Genomic DNA, 17,220 nt, shown 5'->3' with positions numbered 1-17,220 from the left:
AAAAAATAATGTTATGTTGACTCCGGTATAGGAACTATGTAAAAAATATTTAGTTTTAGAACTTTTATAAAGCATCTAATAAAAAACTATCTGACGAACATAATCTATTTGTCTGAAACTTTTCAAAATAACAATTAAGAAAATATAGAATTTTTTTACTACTATTAATTCATTGTTGTTATACTAATAAAGTTGTTTTAATCTTCAATTAGAAACTAAAAGTACTTAACTTTGAACTGCTCATCATTACAAGGTATCTATTTAATTTTAATAAAATAAAAAAAGAACTATGGCACCAGAAGGAAAGCAGACTCGAGTTTGGATTGATGGATGGTTATTTTTACTTTTTTTTATAATTTGTAATTGAGTTAAAAACTGATAAATATTTAAATTTTATTTTTATTTATAACAACAACTGGATTTTGTCTTTCCTAGCTCAGCTAAGAGAATGGAAGTAAGACCAAAGTTGGGTAAATCACTTGTTTTGCATTTAAACTTATATTTTAGAGTTTTAATCATGAGTTGCTTTTAACAATTTTTTGAAATTCAAACTAATTTTTAAGATATAGCTAGTTAGATAGGGAAAGAGAGGGGTTCCTTATGGGAGGCGCAAACTAAAAAGGCAAAAATACTATTATCTATCTCTACGTTTTTTTTTTGTAAGTATCTTAAATTTTCAGGAAGTATTCTTTGCAATATTAGAAAAAATTCTCTTTAGCAGTTGTTAGAATTTTACTGAAATATATACTTTCAAGTTTATAAAGATCATTACTTCAGATTTTTCAAAATAATCCGTGGGTTATTTCCTCACAATTTGAGATGTTTGTCTCAAAAAACGTAACAGGAGATAGAATTTTACTCATTTCTATTTATTCACTGTTTTAGCTTTATCCTCCCGTAAGAAACCTATTGCACTCTTTTACTTTAACTGACTATATCTCAAAAAAAAATTTGGATTAAAAAATAAAAAGCAACTTGTAGCTTGTCTTAAAACTTGAAAAAAAGTAAATTACCTTTCTATTATGTACTTATAAGTAAAAAAGTCAGTGTAAGTAAAATGTTAGTCCTTTTTGTAATTGTTTTGTAATTTACAGTTTTGACATGGTGCATTTCGGGCATGCAAACGTTCTGAGGCAGGCAAAAGCGCTTGGAGATTACCTAATTGTTGGTGTTCATTCTGATGGTTTGTTTTTTATAAATAAATGTTGAAAGTATAAAAAAAGAATTAAGTTTACTTTTCTTTTGTTTTTATACTAGAATACAGTGACTATTTTTTCTTTGCTTATGAAAAAGTAAAATTATTAAATAAATTGTTATGTAAAGAATAAGCCTACTTTGTAATTGTATATAACTGTATATTTAAAACTTTCATGGTAAATATATTTGTTTTGATTGTTAGTAAAAAATAACAATGTTCTGTCATTTGGGATTTATAATTATTTTAGTAAAGTAATAATTAGTTTTGCAGTTTTGTATAAACTTTGTTTTAGTTCATGAATCATTTTTGTTTTAAGATTTTTTGGAATGAATGAAGTAGTTCTAATCAAGTACAAAATTATTTATTTTTGAAGGTGCTTAAAAAATACTATATGTTGCTAGTAAGTATAGTAATGTACTTTAAAAAAAAGTTCCAAAGCTCTAAACTTTTACAAATAAACAATCCTTTTGTTAATTTTTGAGAGCAATATTTAAAATAAACATTTTTATTTATGTACTTGCTTATTGTATTTTTATTAGAGTAATTATTGCAACTAGCTATATTTAACTATTCTAATGCTATTTTAACTATTTTAAGTTGTTAATGAATTAAATTAGATTTTAAAAGCTTGTATTATTTGAATGGAATAATCTGTAAAGTAAAATATAGTTGAAACTTATTTAAAAAATTTTACCATTTTAGTTATAGTTTTTACACAATTTTTGTTCACATAAGCCAAGTCTATATAATTTGAAATTTTAGAAAAACACATGCCAACTCAAAAAAAATATTTTTAGGCTATTTAAAAAACTCAGCCTTTTTTGAAAAGTTCAATTTGTTTTCTAAACTCAGGCTAGTTTTAATACTTTTCTTAAATCACTGGCTAGTTTTAGTCGCTAGTGAACTTGATTATTTTAGTTTGTGATTTTCTTTTAGATGTTAGACCTTATTTCTTATGATTTGTTGGTTTATGTTTTTTTTTAACAAAACTTTTTTTTTTTTAATAAGTGTTTGTTTTTTAATTTTTAAAAAATTCTTTTAGACAGAAATTTCTACATATATCAAGAAACATTTCCTAAAAATTTGAGGTAGTTATCTCAAAAAACGTAGGAGGAGATAGATTTTTAGTGAAATAGTCTATTTTTGCCGTTTTAGTTTGCGCTTCCCATAAGGGAACTATTGTTGCCTCCGTAAAAGTAAAATTTACATGAAATTATCATTTAATAAGTACTGCAGTTTAATGAAAACGTAATTAAGAGAACAACAGTTTGTTTTAATTTTATATGTTTGCACAAGTTTTTATGAACCTAAAATTGCTGCTGGATCCAGCCTACATTAAAGCATGAAAGCTGTTAATTATTTAGTTTTTGACTTATACAGGGTTGCCACAAAACCTGGAATTTGAAAAATTCTGGAAAAATAACCTGGAGCTTTGAACAAAAATCACTAGTAACCTGAAATTTTGAACAAAAATCGTTAATTAACTTTGAAAAACTTGGAACAATTTATACATGTTAAGTAGTAAAATTTTGATTTGACACGAAAAATCTATCATATAGATAAAAAAAATTGTTATCATCACTTTTTTTATTTATTTAAAAACATATTTAAAGTAGCTTTACTGTATCTATTCAGTGTTGTTATGCTACTTAACCTTATTTTAAATCTCAAACTTAACTAAAAATAGAACCTAAAAAGTAAAACCTTGAAAGAGTTTCTCAAAAACCAGTGGCAACCCTGCTTTTGATACTTTTTTAAATCTTCTCACAAATTCAGGCAAAGTTTTGGTTTATTTAGCTGACTTTTTTTTCTTAAAAAGTTTGTGTTCTGGTTAAAAAAGTTGTAAATTAGTTGAATTTATGTAAGTTTATAAGTTAGTGTGTCATTTAATAAGCTTTTAGTATTTTTTAAGTATATAACTAAAACATTGTATACTTATTAATTAAAATTAGCTTAACTTAAGTTATTTAATAATAAATATATAATTGATTTGTTATCTACAACATATTATAAAAATTGTTTGTTCTTTTGTTATGAAGTTTATATAAGAAATAATAAAAATAGATAGTTTTGGATTATTCTCACAACTATATTTTTAAACCAAGTACGTAAACATTTAGATTTTATTACAAACATCAATAACTTTTAAAAATAAATATTGCTGCTTTATATTTAATTTAATAAATCAACTTCTGCAATACACAGGGTTGCCACTCGGTCAGGAAATCAGGAAAAGTCAGGAAAAATTAAAAAAAATGACAAAAGTCAGGAAAAGTCAGGAAAAAATGGGGGGTTTTGAAAAAAAGTCAGGAAATTTGATAAAATTAAAAAAAAAAAGTCAGATTTAGTCAGTTTAAGGCCATAGGGGGGGTAGGCCATGTTTTTTACAAGTTGATCTTATTTTATAGAGTTTTTACTAAGCTTCAAGTTGCTTTTTACCGTTTTTAAAAATTCGAATTAGTTTTTGAGATATGACCGGCCAAAGTCGGGCCGCATAACAGGTTCCTTATGGGGAAGGAAAAACTAAAACGGCGAAAAAAGACTTATGCATTCAAAATCTATCTCCTCCTTCATTTTTTAAGCAATCTTCTTTAAACTTTCACAGTCTATTCTTTATACAATAACAAAAAAAACGTTATTTGTGACTTTAAAAAATTTCAAGTAAAAATACCTTTTTTTTTTGAAAAAAAAAAAATTTTTTTGATAAAAAATCACTTTTTTTTTTTTTTGTCATAAAATTTTTATTTTTTAAAATTATTAAAATTCACAAATAACGTTTTTTTCTCATAATGTAAGGAACATTTCCTGAAAATTTGAAGAAGATTGCTTGAAAAATGAAGGAGAAGATAGATTTTAAAGCCCGTTTTTAAAAACTCGAGAAAAACGGCTTTAAAGTTACCCTTTATATACCCTTTATAAAAAAAACCCTTTATATAACCGGTCATAAAAAAAAAGTTACTTAATATTTTTAAAATCTAAAAAAATCGTCTGAAAGATTATGAAATTTACTATAATATAAGTCTATATGTTATTTTTGGTCAAAAAATGGCTTCTACCCCCCCCTATGGCCTTAAATTTACAAAATTTCTTGTTTTCCAAACCCTTCAAATGGTAAAAATTAATTAAAAGTCCTTTAAAGTCAAAAAAAAATTCCAAATTTTTCCTATAAATTTACAAAAATATTTAATTGTATTTCCAATGCCTTCATCTGGTATGAATTAGTAAAATATCCTTTACAAAACTGCAAAAATTTTCTATTAACATATTGAACAAGTACCCTACTTGAACAAGCAGATTTTGTAAGCTTTTTAGTATTGATGATCTGTAGCAAGGACACTTCCATAGTGAAACTGTGATATATACACAAAAGTTTATCTAGCATAATTTTAGAATCAAAGTGTTTTTTGTTAAAGTTAATAATTGAGTTCTTTCTAACTAAGCAGTAAGTTTAGTATTTTATGTAACAAGTTAGTGTGTATACTTTACCTCTTTATAATTTTTTCAAAGTTGTTTAAATTTATAAAATAAGTTATAAGAGAGGTATATGCCAAGACTAACTTTACTTATTATTTGTATTTTTTGTAGAGTAACTAAAGTTTTTAAAACAAATAAGGAGTATATTTATTTGTTACAAATTTTATCCTAAATGATAAGAGGAAATATTTTATAAATGAAAGTAAAAATAAATGAGTGCCAAAAGAAAAGAAATGAAGCCCACAAGTTGTGGCTTGATTTAGAGAAAAGATTCTCTTCAACAAGTGTAGGGGCAGCAGATGAGAGCAATTTAAATTAAATGAGGCAAATGATTTTAACTGCAAATAGAATGAAGCGGAATGCAGTTCAGATGAAGGAAACCATTTAATTTTAATAGATAAAGAGGTTGAAGTGCTAATAAAAAAACGGAGAAAATAAATTTTAGTACATCATTTAAAAAAACAGTATTTGATTAAGTTCTTAATTGTTTTAATGTTTTAACTGTAAAAGTTCGTTATTGTTTTAAGGTTTGAGTTGTGAAAGTTCCTTATTGATTGAAGGTTTTAATTGTTAAAGTTCCTTATATGTCGTTTTGTTTAATTAGATACATTTATGCTAGGAAATTCTAAAAAAATTGTGTTTTTTGTTGTTTTAAGGTTTCAACTGTAAAATTTGTTATTGTTTTAAGATTTTAGTTGTGAAAGTTCGTTATTTATTCAAGGTTTTAATTGTAAAAATTTCTTTATATGTTGTTGTTTATCTTGATACATTTATGCTAGGAAATGCTAAAAAATTGTGTCTTTTTTCAGACAAGCTGTGTTTATAAGGTAATTATACAAGTATTTTGCTGATAGAGCTGTTTATTACAAACATCAATCATACACAGATGGTTTAAGTGATGTACTGGAAGTTTAATGATGTTTCAAAAAAACTGTTGTTTTTAACCTGTATTAAAATTAGATTGAAAGCTTTAAATAGTTTCAAGTGTTAGAATATGTATTTTAGAGTAAGTTTAATTTAAGAGTTTGATTAAGAAAAGTCAGGAAAATTTTGGTAAAAAGTCAGGAAAAGTCAGGAAATTTTTCTCAGCTTGATCAGTGGCAACCATGAATACATATAAATGTATTGATAAAACAGGCAACAAACTATAGAAGTTGCTTATAAATATCGAAAACAGTAGAATATTTTTAAAGCAGTAGAACTAAAACATTTTGGATAACTTAATTCAATAAACAATTTTTTTAATTTCTCAATAAACATCACCTCTATTTTTCTTAATTTAGTTTTTACTTCACATGCACCATACAAATTTATAATTATTATTTTACATTTATTTAATTATTCAAAAAAAATCAACAGAGGAGATAACGTAACACTGTTTGTTTGTTTGTTTTATGCTTCACTTTTTCAATTAAATGTCTGCTCTACTTTCCTTAACATCAGTTTCAACTTGCAGAGGAGATAACGCAGCAGAAGGGGCCGCCGGTGTTCAGCGAGGCGGAACGGTACGCGATGGTGCGCGCAATAAAGTGGGTGGACGAAGTGGTGGAGGGGGCGCCCTACATCACCCACCCCGACACATTGAAGAAGTACAACTGCGACTTTGCCGTTCACGGAGGTTTGTCAACGAGAATTGTTTTGCGACTAAAGATACCCGCTGAGCGAAACATTGTGTCATAGTTAAATAGAGTCTCGGAAGTGTTTTTAATTGTCAAAACTTTAGGCTATTCTTAAATAGGTAAGCATTCAAAACAAGGTTTTCTCACCATTAATTCCAAGCAGGTCAAAATTGTTTTTTTTTTTGCAATTTAAATTAGTTCGTTACTTTGCTCGCATTGTTTTCTTTGAAGATTGAGCAACTAAATATGTGAATTTGATATTTAGTACTGTTTTGATAAACGCATTTTAACAACTACTGATCATCAACTCAGTGGAGAAACCTGCGAAACATTGTATTATGAATGAATAGAATCTTGAAAAGTTATTTAATTGACAAAGTTTTGGACATTCTTAAAAAAAAATGTATACAAGTAAAATTTTTAGAAAATTATAAAGTTTTGTTTTACTAACTAATTTAATCACTGTTTGATTTTTTTCTGAAGAATAGTACGTTCACAATGCACTCTTGATATTTTAAACTGTTTCAATAAGTAATTTTTCAAACAATCGCTGACCATCAACAAAAAACAGACGATGTCAGCATCACCGCAGACGGCAAGGACGCTTACGAGACCATCAAAAAATCTAAAATGTACAAGTTAGTTTCGTTTTCAAGTGTGAATGTGTTGTGAAAGACAATTAAAATTACAAAAATTGTTTGATTTAACAGAGAAGTGTCGCGAACTCAAGGAGTATCCACGACTGATATTGTTGGAAGGTTTATTTGTATGGTGTATAATATAAATACGTAGTTTTAACTAAATGGTTTCATTAAATGTTTCCCTAAAACTAACTTACTTTTGATTAATATAAATTGGGTGCAAAATTTTGAATGTTATTCGAGCAAAATTCTAAATAAGCTTAATTGCTGAACTGTTCAGTTAAAGCTTTCAGGGTTACTGAAAATTTTAAAATTCTGGAAAAACCTGGAATTTGATAATTTAGGCAAAAAAAAAAACTAGAAGTTGAGAAATTTTGAAAAAAAAAACCTGGAAAAATATCGAATTTAGAACAGAAATCACAAAAATACCTGGATTTTTAACTTATTCTTATATCTAAAGTAATGGTATTTCATTAGATATAAAAAGTCTATCATATAGATTTTAAAAATTTTGTATCATATTTATTTATTACTTTAGGAACACCTTTAAATTAGCTTTATTTATCCTTTTAATGTTCTTAAACTCACTAATAAATTTTTATACTTAAATTTAGTTATATACTCACAATAGATCAGAAAACTTGTTCTTTAAAAAATCTGGAAGAAAATCAGAAAACCTGGAAAAAAAAATTCAAAAAACCTTTGGCATCCCTGAGTACAAAACATGTAATAGTTTTAAACAAAATGTTCTGGCAAAACAAATAACAACTTCTTTATTTTACATGTACAAGAAACTTTAATTTGACAGTACTATTTAATTGTGTGAGTTTTTCCATAATGAGTTTAATAATAATTCTTAATAATATTTTAAACAATGAAAGTAGTTTTTCTTGAACTTTTATTGGTAGGATCTACATAAAAAAATTAAGAAGGTTAGTAGTTGTAGTTAAAATGAAAGCATTTGAAGTAGTTTAGAAATTTACACTTACACAAAATCTAGGAAATTAAGTTTATTTTGTCAAAATAATTAACTTAAAATATGAACATTGTTAGTAAAAGTTTAACCCTTATTAAAAAACAATGTTTGCAAGTAAAACTTTTTTACACTTTCAGTAAGTTATCGATTAGTTTTTAAAAGTTTTTCTTCTTTTTAAAATAAATAAACAAACTTTAGAATGCTGCTTCTTACAAGAAATCACCACAAGCGTGAAGTTAGTTTGATTTTACTACGTATTGTCCTATTTCACTATGTTGAATTTGTATTTATTTACTTGTCGTACGACCGTTAAGTTTTTATTTTTCTTATTTTATATTACTTTTTTTTAAATTTTGTATTAAATTATTATTAAAGTAATAACTCTAAAACTAGTGAAGTTTATTTTTTTACTAATAATTTTTTAAAATATATGATTAATTAAAGCTTACTTTAAATATTTTTTAAGTTTATAACAAATAGATTTGTGCAAATTATATATTTTATTTGCGACCGGTTTCGGTGGCAAAAAATTGCGACCTTTTCAAGCAAAAATAAAATATTAAACTGCACATAACGATGTTAGTTATTTATGCATAAATCTATTTAAATAAGCTCTTTACATCCCAGTAAATTAAGCATTCTTTTTTAGTTAAGGCAAATAAGTATATTAAGTCTATAACAAAATTTTACAAACAATTAAAGATTATTGTAATATAATGCAAATTCAACTAGTTATAATCTTTTATTTATGTTCTATGTACAAAATCAAAATAGCATAGTAACTTAATTAAGTGCTTTAAAAGTAATTTTTATTGTTTTAATTAAATTTGTACTATTACTAAAATGTTTAATTTGATATTTAGTAAAAATTTTGCATAAAAATTGTAAAGACTATCACTGTTGAAGTTTCCAATAGTTTTGTGGTGTTGTAAATTTCTGCAGCTCAATGTTGTAGAAAACTAAAAAAACAACTTGAAACCTATACAAAGTATTTACGGTGTTATTAGTTATTACAATAGTCGCATTGAAGATATTTTCGGCTCGAACTAATTTAAACTTTTATTTTGTAGGGAGAAGACATTCCAGACAAAAATACCGTTCAAAACATTCAAAAAGTAAGTAAAATTAATTACATTAACCATTGGTGTTTCAATAAATAGCTTTTGTCTCTAGTACAATTTATTTAAAAACTGTAAATCGATTATTGATTAAACTTTACAGAAGTCCAGCTTGTGTTATAAGGTTACATGTTTTTTTTTATGTAGGTGGTTTAATTTTCAGCATGCATGAATGTATTACCGTCATAATTTTAGAAGAAAAAAATTCCAAAACCATACATAATTTGCTGTCAAGACTATTTTCGAAATAATCGTGTTTGTATGAGTATTATGCATCTAAATTGTTTATTTTACAGTTTTAATCCGTGTATGTTTGATGAAAATGTTTTACTCAAGAGTACCAAATACTTAGTTCGTTTCGTGTTTTGTACATTAATTTTGCAAAAACACTTCGCCTTATTATTCATTTGTTTTGTTGAGAAACGCATTGTTGAAAGAATGTAAATAGCAAGTGATGAAATAACTATGCCAACCATTTTTGAGCAATTTCACCTGGCACTAGAATGTTTATTTTGATAGTTTTAAAATATTTTGATAAATAATCCAAGTTGTACATTTATTAGGTTTTTACCGCTTTCAAACCTGTTCTGGTAACTGATAGGGTTGCCACTTTACCTGAAACCTGGAAAACCCTGGAATTTGACAATTTAGGCTAAAATAACCTGGAAAAACCTGGAATTTTTTATAATTTTAACATTTTCAGATGTAAAATTTTGATTTGACACAAAAAATCTATCATATAACTAATATTTTTTTGTCATCATCAAAAAATGTTCTCATTAAAAAACACATTTAAAGTATCTTTTCAATATTTTTATATTATTTAACAAAGTTTCTTAAATAGAAATTTGCTTAAAACTAAAAATAGACCCAAAAATGTGTACTTTTAAAAACCTGGAAGAAATTTGGAAAACCTGGAAAAAAACTTGAAAATACAAGTGGCAACCCTGAACTGATATAAAATAACAAATTAAGCTCCATAAGCTGTATATTTCAGCTTTTGTGACGTCATAATCAATATTGTTGTTGCAGGGCTCGATGGCGAGGAGTCCCTGGACGGGAGTGTCCCAATTTCTTGCGACCACGCAGAAAATTGTGCAGTTTTCGAGCGGAAAAAACGCGCAGGTTAATTAAAACAATAATAGATATTTTGCATTATTGTTTTATCAACTAAAGTAAAATTGCAAACAAAATGCTGTAATTATAATTTTACTTGATAATTTTTTAAACTGGAAATAAATAGTGTTTATATAGTTAAATTTTGTTTTTCAGCCAGGCGACAAAATAGTGTACGTAGCAGGATCTTTCGATTGTTTTCGTGAGTTTAATTATTACGTAACAGGCGAAAATAATAATTGCCTATTTTTTATTTGCTTTCAAAACAACCGGTATGTTTGCGTAGTCTAGCGAACTTATTTTAGTTGAAATGAAATTACAGTTGAAAATTACTTTTGTTTTTAACAAAAACAAATTAAATTAAACTTTTTTTTATTTTTGATACTCACTTTTATTTAAAATAATTTTCTAGACACAATTTTCAATTTAATTTTAGTAAAAAAGAATTCACAAGTGTTTATACACGTTGTCATGTAAACACTACAATCGTTGTTACGTCACAGATATCGGACACTTGAGGTTCCTTGAAAAAGCAAGAAAATACGGCGATTACGTCATAGTGGGTCTTCATACCGACAGTGTTAGTTGCAGAATACCAAGTAGTTTAATTTAATAAAAAAATGTTTGTGTTAAAGTAGTTGTTTTTGAATGTCAGATAGTTTTTGAATGTTAGATAGTTTTTGAATGATAAATAACTTTTTGATGACAGTGAGTTTTGTCCTGATAAGTAAAGTTTGTTTTCATAGTCTGAAATCAAAATTCATGAAAATGCTCATTTTTACTCAAGTGCTCTGTTTAAATAATTACACTGTAGCATTTATTATATTGATTAAATATAATAAAATTATTAAACTTAAAATTTCACACAAATTACCTGCTATAAAATCAGTTGAATTCTTTAAGCTAGTACAGTTATCTTTAATCACTTTAATTTTTATTACTTTATTATAGATTGTTATTGCCATCTTCGAATGAGAAAACAAAATTGTACTTTGAGCTTTATACATATTTATTAATATTTGTTTAGGTAATTCAATATTTATCAACTTTGAACTTGGTATTGTCGCAATAAGCTTATTTGGTGAATATTGAACTTTTCAGTTGTTTTGATTTTTGTTATAAAACATCGAATGTTAGCAAAGTGAATAGTTTGTTTTTCGTACAAGTTATTTTGACCAATGTGATAGCATTGTAGCCAGACAAACTGAAAACATTGTCCTAAATGATGCGGTTAATCAGAAGAATTTTATCATGCCTTGAATATTTTAATTTCTCTATTGCAGTAAATTAAAAGATTTTATGTAATTTTTTGAATAACTTAACTTATCTTGTACATGCATATTTTTTAAACTATTTTTTAATATTATCTTCAAAATAAATTTAGAATTGTACTTACTAAGTAATGCTTGTATTGTTGCTCTAAAGTAATTCGAACTTATAGTCTGTATAATAATGTATTTAATTATACAAATCAAACAATATAATGAAATAAAAAAAGTTGCATGTATTAAATTTAAATATTTTTTTGTATGTAGGATATAAATAAACTTAATTAATGTAATAAAGTTTTTAACTGTATAGTCTATCAAATAGGATTATAAAGTTTGTTATTTAAGAAGTTTAAAACAGGAGGTAGAATTTCATACAATATCACACATAAGTAAAGTATGTAGTATTACAAATGACTATAAAAAAAGTAGATGTATAGTTGTATATCTTGTGCACATAGAATTTTTATTTTTATTCTAAAGTTTTCATTGTCAAAATAAAAATTATTATTCATACAAGTTTATTTGAACTTAAAATCCGTCTACTCTACTAAAGTCTGTAACAATTTTCAACTAGTGTTAGAAGTAGGCTGAAATAAAATTAAAAGTTTACAGTGTTTAGTTCTGAAATGTATCAATTACGTCACAATAGTTAATTATTTATCAATACAGGAGGTGAACAGGTACATAGGAAGCAATTACCCGATAATGAACGTTCACGAAAGAGTTCTGAGTGTTCTCGCTTGCAAGGTTCCTACTATTTTTTAACTGTCATTTTAAAATTTACTGTTAAATTAAAGCAATATTATGATTTCAGAATTTATTATGAAATAATGTTTCAATAAGAAATAAAAGTCAGAATATTGAAACAAAAATGTTAAAATTTATTGAGATTAATAGAAATAAAATGTTTCAGTACGTGCACGAGGTAGTAATTGGAGCCCCATTCTCAATAACCGACGAAATGATGACCCACTTCAAAGTTTGTAAAAGTGTTTTTGTGTTGATTAATCATCACTTTCTAGTATTTTTACGTCAAATCAGCACGTTCAAACTGCTCCATTATTTTACAACGTTTTTTAAATTTTACCTGAATAGCAAACATTTTTTATACCGATAGATATTTCAAAGTAAATATTTAACTTTTAATGAATAACAATTTTTTTTTTCAGCAGATTTTATTATTTTAAATAAGAAACTATTTTACACAAGTATACTTTATTTTTGCTTTTGTTATAAAAATATTTTTTTTCTACAAAACAATTTACAAGCAAATAAACATGGTGGTGCATTTTTTACCTGAGTAAAAAAAATATTGACAATAATATATATTTCACAGTAAATATCTTTTAATATAAAAACAGATTGACATGGTAGTGCACGGAGGCACTAATATTTATTTGGATGAAAACGGAGTCAGTCCTTACTTGGTCGCTGACAAACAAGGTAAACAGTTTTTTTTAAATTGAATTTAAGTAAAAGGTGCTGACTATTTCATGTGTTTTTACAAACAAGCTGTGACAAGTTTACAAAGTTTTGTGTGGTCTAAGGTATTTTATTTATTGATTGTAATCACATATTTAAACTTAAAACATAGATTTTTGTGGTGTTTTACAAATAAATATTTATAAGGTGCACTTATAAAGTTAATGAAGTATATTAGGTAAATTTAATTTGTTTTTTAATTGTTTCTAAAAAATGTTGTAAATTTACTATTTGTCTTATAAATAGGTATTCAAAACGTTCATAAAAATAGAAGTTTACATTAAATTACAGGGTTGCCACAAAACCTTGAATCCTGGAAAAACCTGGAGTTTGACAATGTAGGTTAAAAACATAGAAAAACCTAGAATTTGAGAAAATTAAAAAGCCTGGAATTATGAACAAAAATCACAAAAAAATATTACATATTTAAAAAATAAAACTTTGATTTCACTCGAAAAATCTATCATACAGACAAAAAAAATTGTCATAATCAATTTTTTTTTTATTAAACAACTCTTTTGAAGTAGCTTTACAGTATCTTTTCAATTTTGTTATACTACATCACACAGCTTTTAACCTTAAATCTAAAAATAGACCCAAAAACATGTACTTTTAAAAACCTGGAAGAAATTTGACAAAAACAAGTGGCAACCCTGATTTATCAAAAATAAAACGGAAACTTAACTTACCGTATTAATTTTATAATAGCTTACTTGATTAACCTTCAAAACTATAATTTTGTTGATTTCCGACAAACAATACAGAGTTATAATTGTTATACAAAAAAATATTTGAAATAGGTGAAGGTTTTCCTCCAATTTTAACTTATTAATATTAAATAAGTTTGAAGATAGAGCGTTCGTCAGAGTAGAAATACAATATTTTATTACTTATCTAGTTACTTTCTAGTAATATAATTAAGAACTTATATTGAATTTTTTTATCAAAGTTGTAATAATAGCATTTCATATGCAAAAGTTATTGTTATGTTTTTAAAATGTTTACTCGATGGTCTTTTGTATGGTAATGGTTGAACTGGATGAGTTAGTTTTTTTTTTTAATTTTACTTTTAGTTCACGAATATTCCCTTTTAATTTAATCCTTTCCACAAGCTTTCTGAACTTTAAAATCCAAATTTAGTAGAAAACAAACTTTTCGTAGCTATTCTTAAACAAAGCAAGTATTATTTTGCAGGAAAGTTCACGAAAATAGAATCTGGCGATCCGCTAACAACTCCCGATCTTGTCGAAAGAATCATCAAAAACAGGTGATATTATCATTTATTGTTGGTGAAATTATCATTCTTTTCTTTAAACTGATATTTTTACCCATTTAGTTACAATTAGTAAACATTTTTTGAAATTTTAAATTTGCATGTTTCAACAGTGCAATTTCGCCTATTTTAATCAAGGATGTATATATATATATATGTAGCTTAAAACATTTTTCCAAAATAACCTTTTTAAACTTTCCTAAAAAGCATAAAATAACATTCACAGCGTATTTCAAATTCAGCTAATCGTACAATAAACTGTACCATTACTACGTCACAATTATTATAAAAACTCTAAAATCGAAATTTCTGTTCACTATTATAATAAACTGTAACTTACTGACGATCACATGAAATTTTACATTTCAATGTGTGAAACAGCTTTTAAATTATAGTTTTTATATAATTAAATAAATATTAAGCTCTAATTTGATTTGTCGAGCACTATCGATCAGAACTTTGTATAAAACCTTTAATATATATATATATGTATAAAATAAGGTTAATATTCAAACTTAAACACCTTCTACTGAGCCCACTTGAAGGGCTTTTAAATAATTTATTGAAATGACGATTTTAAAAATACTGGAACATATACTTTTGCATCTTTGTCTACCAAAGTGCTTTTTATTTTAAATTTTAACTGGCTGAAGATTAAAGACAATCCTTTTTTGTCTTTATGAAACATATGTTCCAGTATTTTTAAAATCGTCATTTCAATAAATTATATATATATAATAAGGGTAGCTGTCTAATTTGCACGAGCGTACAAAATTTAACGAGGGGACAAAATTGCACGAGCGCACAAAATTGCACGAAGGATCACTGTTGCACGAGCAGACATTTTTGCACAGGTTAAAAAAATTCTTTCTATTAATTACTGTATTATTTTTTCCTTTTTTTTTTTAATTTAGTTTTTTTTACTATCACTGTTACCTCTAACCCTTACCCTCGGTCAGTAAGTTTTTTTTTACTTTCATTGTTACCCCTTACACTCGGTCAGTCCGAAGCTTTTTTTTTTTTTTGTAATAATCAGGGTTGCCACTCGGTCAGGAAAAGTCAGGAAAATTAAAAAAAATGACAAAAGTCAGGAAAAAATGGGGGGTTTTGAAAAAAGTCAGGAAATTTGATAAAATTAATAAAAAAAGTCAGATTTAGTCAGTTTAAATTTACAAAATTTCTTGTTTTCCAAACCCTTCAAATGGTAAAAATTAATTAAAAGTCCTTTAAAGTCTGAAAAAAACTCCAAAATTTTCCTAGAAATTTACAAAAACATTTAATTTTATTTTCAATGCCTTCACCTGGTATAAATTAGTAAAATATCCTTTATAAAACTGCAAAAATTTTCTATTAACATACTGAACAAGTACCGTACTTGAACAAGCAGATTTTGTAAGCTTTTTAGTATTGATGACCTGTAGCAAGGACACTGATATAACTGATATATACACAAAAGTTTATCTAGCATAATTTTAGAATCAAAGTGTTTTTTGTTTAAATAATTGAGTTCTTTATAACTAAGCAGTTAGTTTAGTGTTTTAGGTAACAAGTTAATGTGTATACTTTACCTCTTTATAATTTTTCAAAGTTGTTAAAATTTATAAATTAAGTTATAAGAGAGGTATATGCCAAGATTAAATTTACTTATTATTTGTATTTTTTGTAAAGTAACTTAAGTTTTTAAAGTAAATAAGAGTATATTTATTTGTTACAAATTTTATACTAAATGATAAGAGGAAATATTTAATACAACAGATATATAGTTAACTTTTTTATGTCTTTTTTTACAGTTAATTAAGTATATTCTTTTTTAATAGATTAAATAGTTTGGTTAGTATTTTATTAAACTAAGTGAACAATTTATATAAGTAAAACTGATTTAGATAAGTCAGGAAAATTTTGGTAAAAAGTCAGGAAATTTTTCTCAGCTTGATCAGTGGCAACCATGAATAATAATATTTATTAGTTATTTTTTGATTTTATTTATACTAATACTGTTACCCCTTACCCTCAATCAATAACTTTTTTTTTCTGTATTTTTTTTTCTCTCGTGCAAAAATGTAACTCGTTCAAAATTGACCCTTGGTGCAAAATTGTCTTCGTGCAATTTAGACCCGTTCCCATATAATAAAGTATGTATAAATTTGAACTTTTTAACAACCTAATTGTATTAAATCTTAAATCAAGCAGTACTTTAAAAAACTTGTAATATCCCGCACGTAGTAGCCTGCTGCAGTTTAAAAGAAAATTGTACAAGCAACCATTACTTTTCAGGGAGATCTACATCAAAAGGAACAAGGCGAAAGAAAAGAAGGAGCTCAATCACAGCAACGGAGTCAGCCACTAAAATTTACCAGGAACAACGAGCGAGTTCATATAGATACCATTTTATATGAGTGCAATAACAACTTCTGCGTTAGCTGATTTTAAAATTAATTTCACAACATCAGCTGACAACCATGTTTAATTCAGGATTAATTCTGTATTTTTAAATACTTTAGTTTTCCGTTCAGAAGTTTTCAAGTTCACCCTTTTTACAAATTGCAGTGTTGAAAACCACTGTGCGAGATGTTTACATTTTACGAAATAGTTACACCGTTACTCCGCTGAAGCAGTCTGTAGTTTTTATCTTGCTTTTAAATTTTCCTCCCTTATCAGAAACTTTTTCCCACTTTTGATTATTGTCGTTTGAGCTGGTTTTAACCTCTTTATTTTATAAAAACTGAGATATTTGTTTTTAACTTTTTTTTTAATTACGTGAAAGTTTTATTTCATCTTACTAATAAAACAAATAACTATTTATTTCAATGATTTAAAAGTATCTTAAATAGGTATATAAGTATGGACTTTTTATGTAACTTTAAGATATTAAATAAACAACTAAAGCACTGTAAACAAAAAGCAAAAAGTATTTTGTTTAAAATTCCTATGATCAATCGTATTATCATGTACTTTAAATGAATATTACAAAATCTACATCGAAAACTATTTTTCTGAATACATTTTCTTGCTTATTTTATAAGTATCAAACTTTCTATTCGGTTAGAAAGTC

At 26.0% G+C, this 17,220-nt stretch overlaps 1 protein-coding gene across 1 annotated transcript; it reads left to right on the top strand.

Moving 5' to 3' along the window:
- The first annotated feature begins 250 nt into the window (after positions 1-250).
- LOC145829984 (ethanolamine-phosphate cytidylyltransferase-like) lies at positions 251-16,964 on the top strand. Its single transcript, XM_082937873.1, has 15 exons — positions 251-333; positions 1,095-1,183; positions 6,129-6,290; positions 6,863-6,929; positions 7,002-7,049; positions 8,107-8,143; positions 8,979-9,023; positions 10,059-10,151; positions 10,299-10,344; positions 10,646-10,722; positions 12,083-12,160; positions 12,327-12,392; positions 12,775-12,856; positions 14,090-14,162; positions 16,443-16,964. Exons 1-15 carry the CDS (start codon positions 290-292, stop codon positions 16,513-16,515), a joined length of 1,080 nt encoding a protein of 359 aa, XP_082793999.1. The 5' UTR covers positions 251-289; the 3' UTR covers positions 16,516-16,964.
- Positions 16,965-17,220: the final 256 nt, after the last annotated feature.

The sequence above is a fragment of the Thalia democratica genome, chromosome 2, assembly GCF_965202585.1.
Source record: "Thalia democratica chromosome 2, ktThaDemo2.hap1.1, whole genome shotgun sequence".
Taxonomy (NCBI): Eukaryota; Metazoa; Chordata; class Thaliacea; order Salpida; family Salpidae; genus Thalia; species Thalia democratica.
This window is presented reverse-complemented; position numbering and strand designations above follow the sequence as displayed.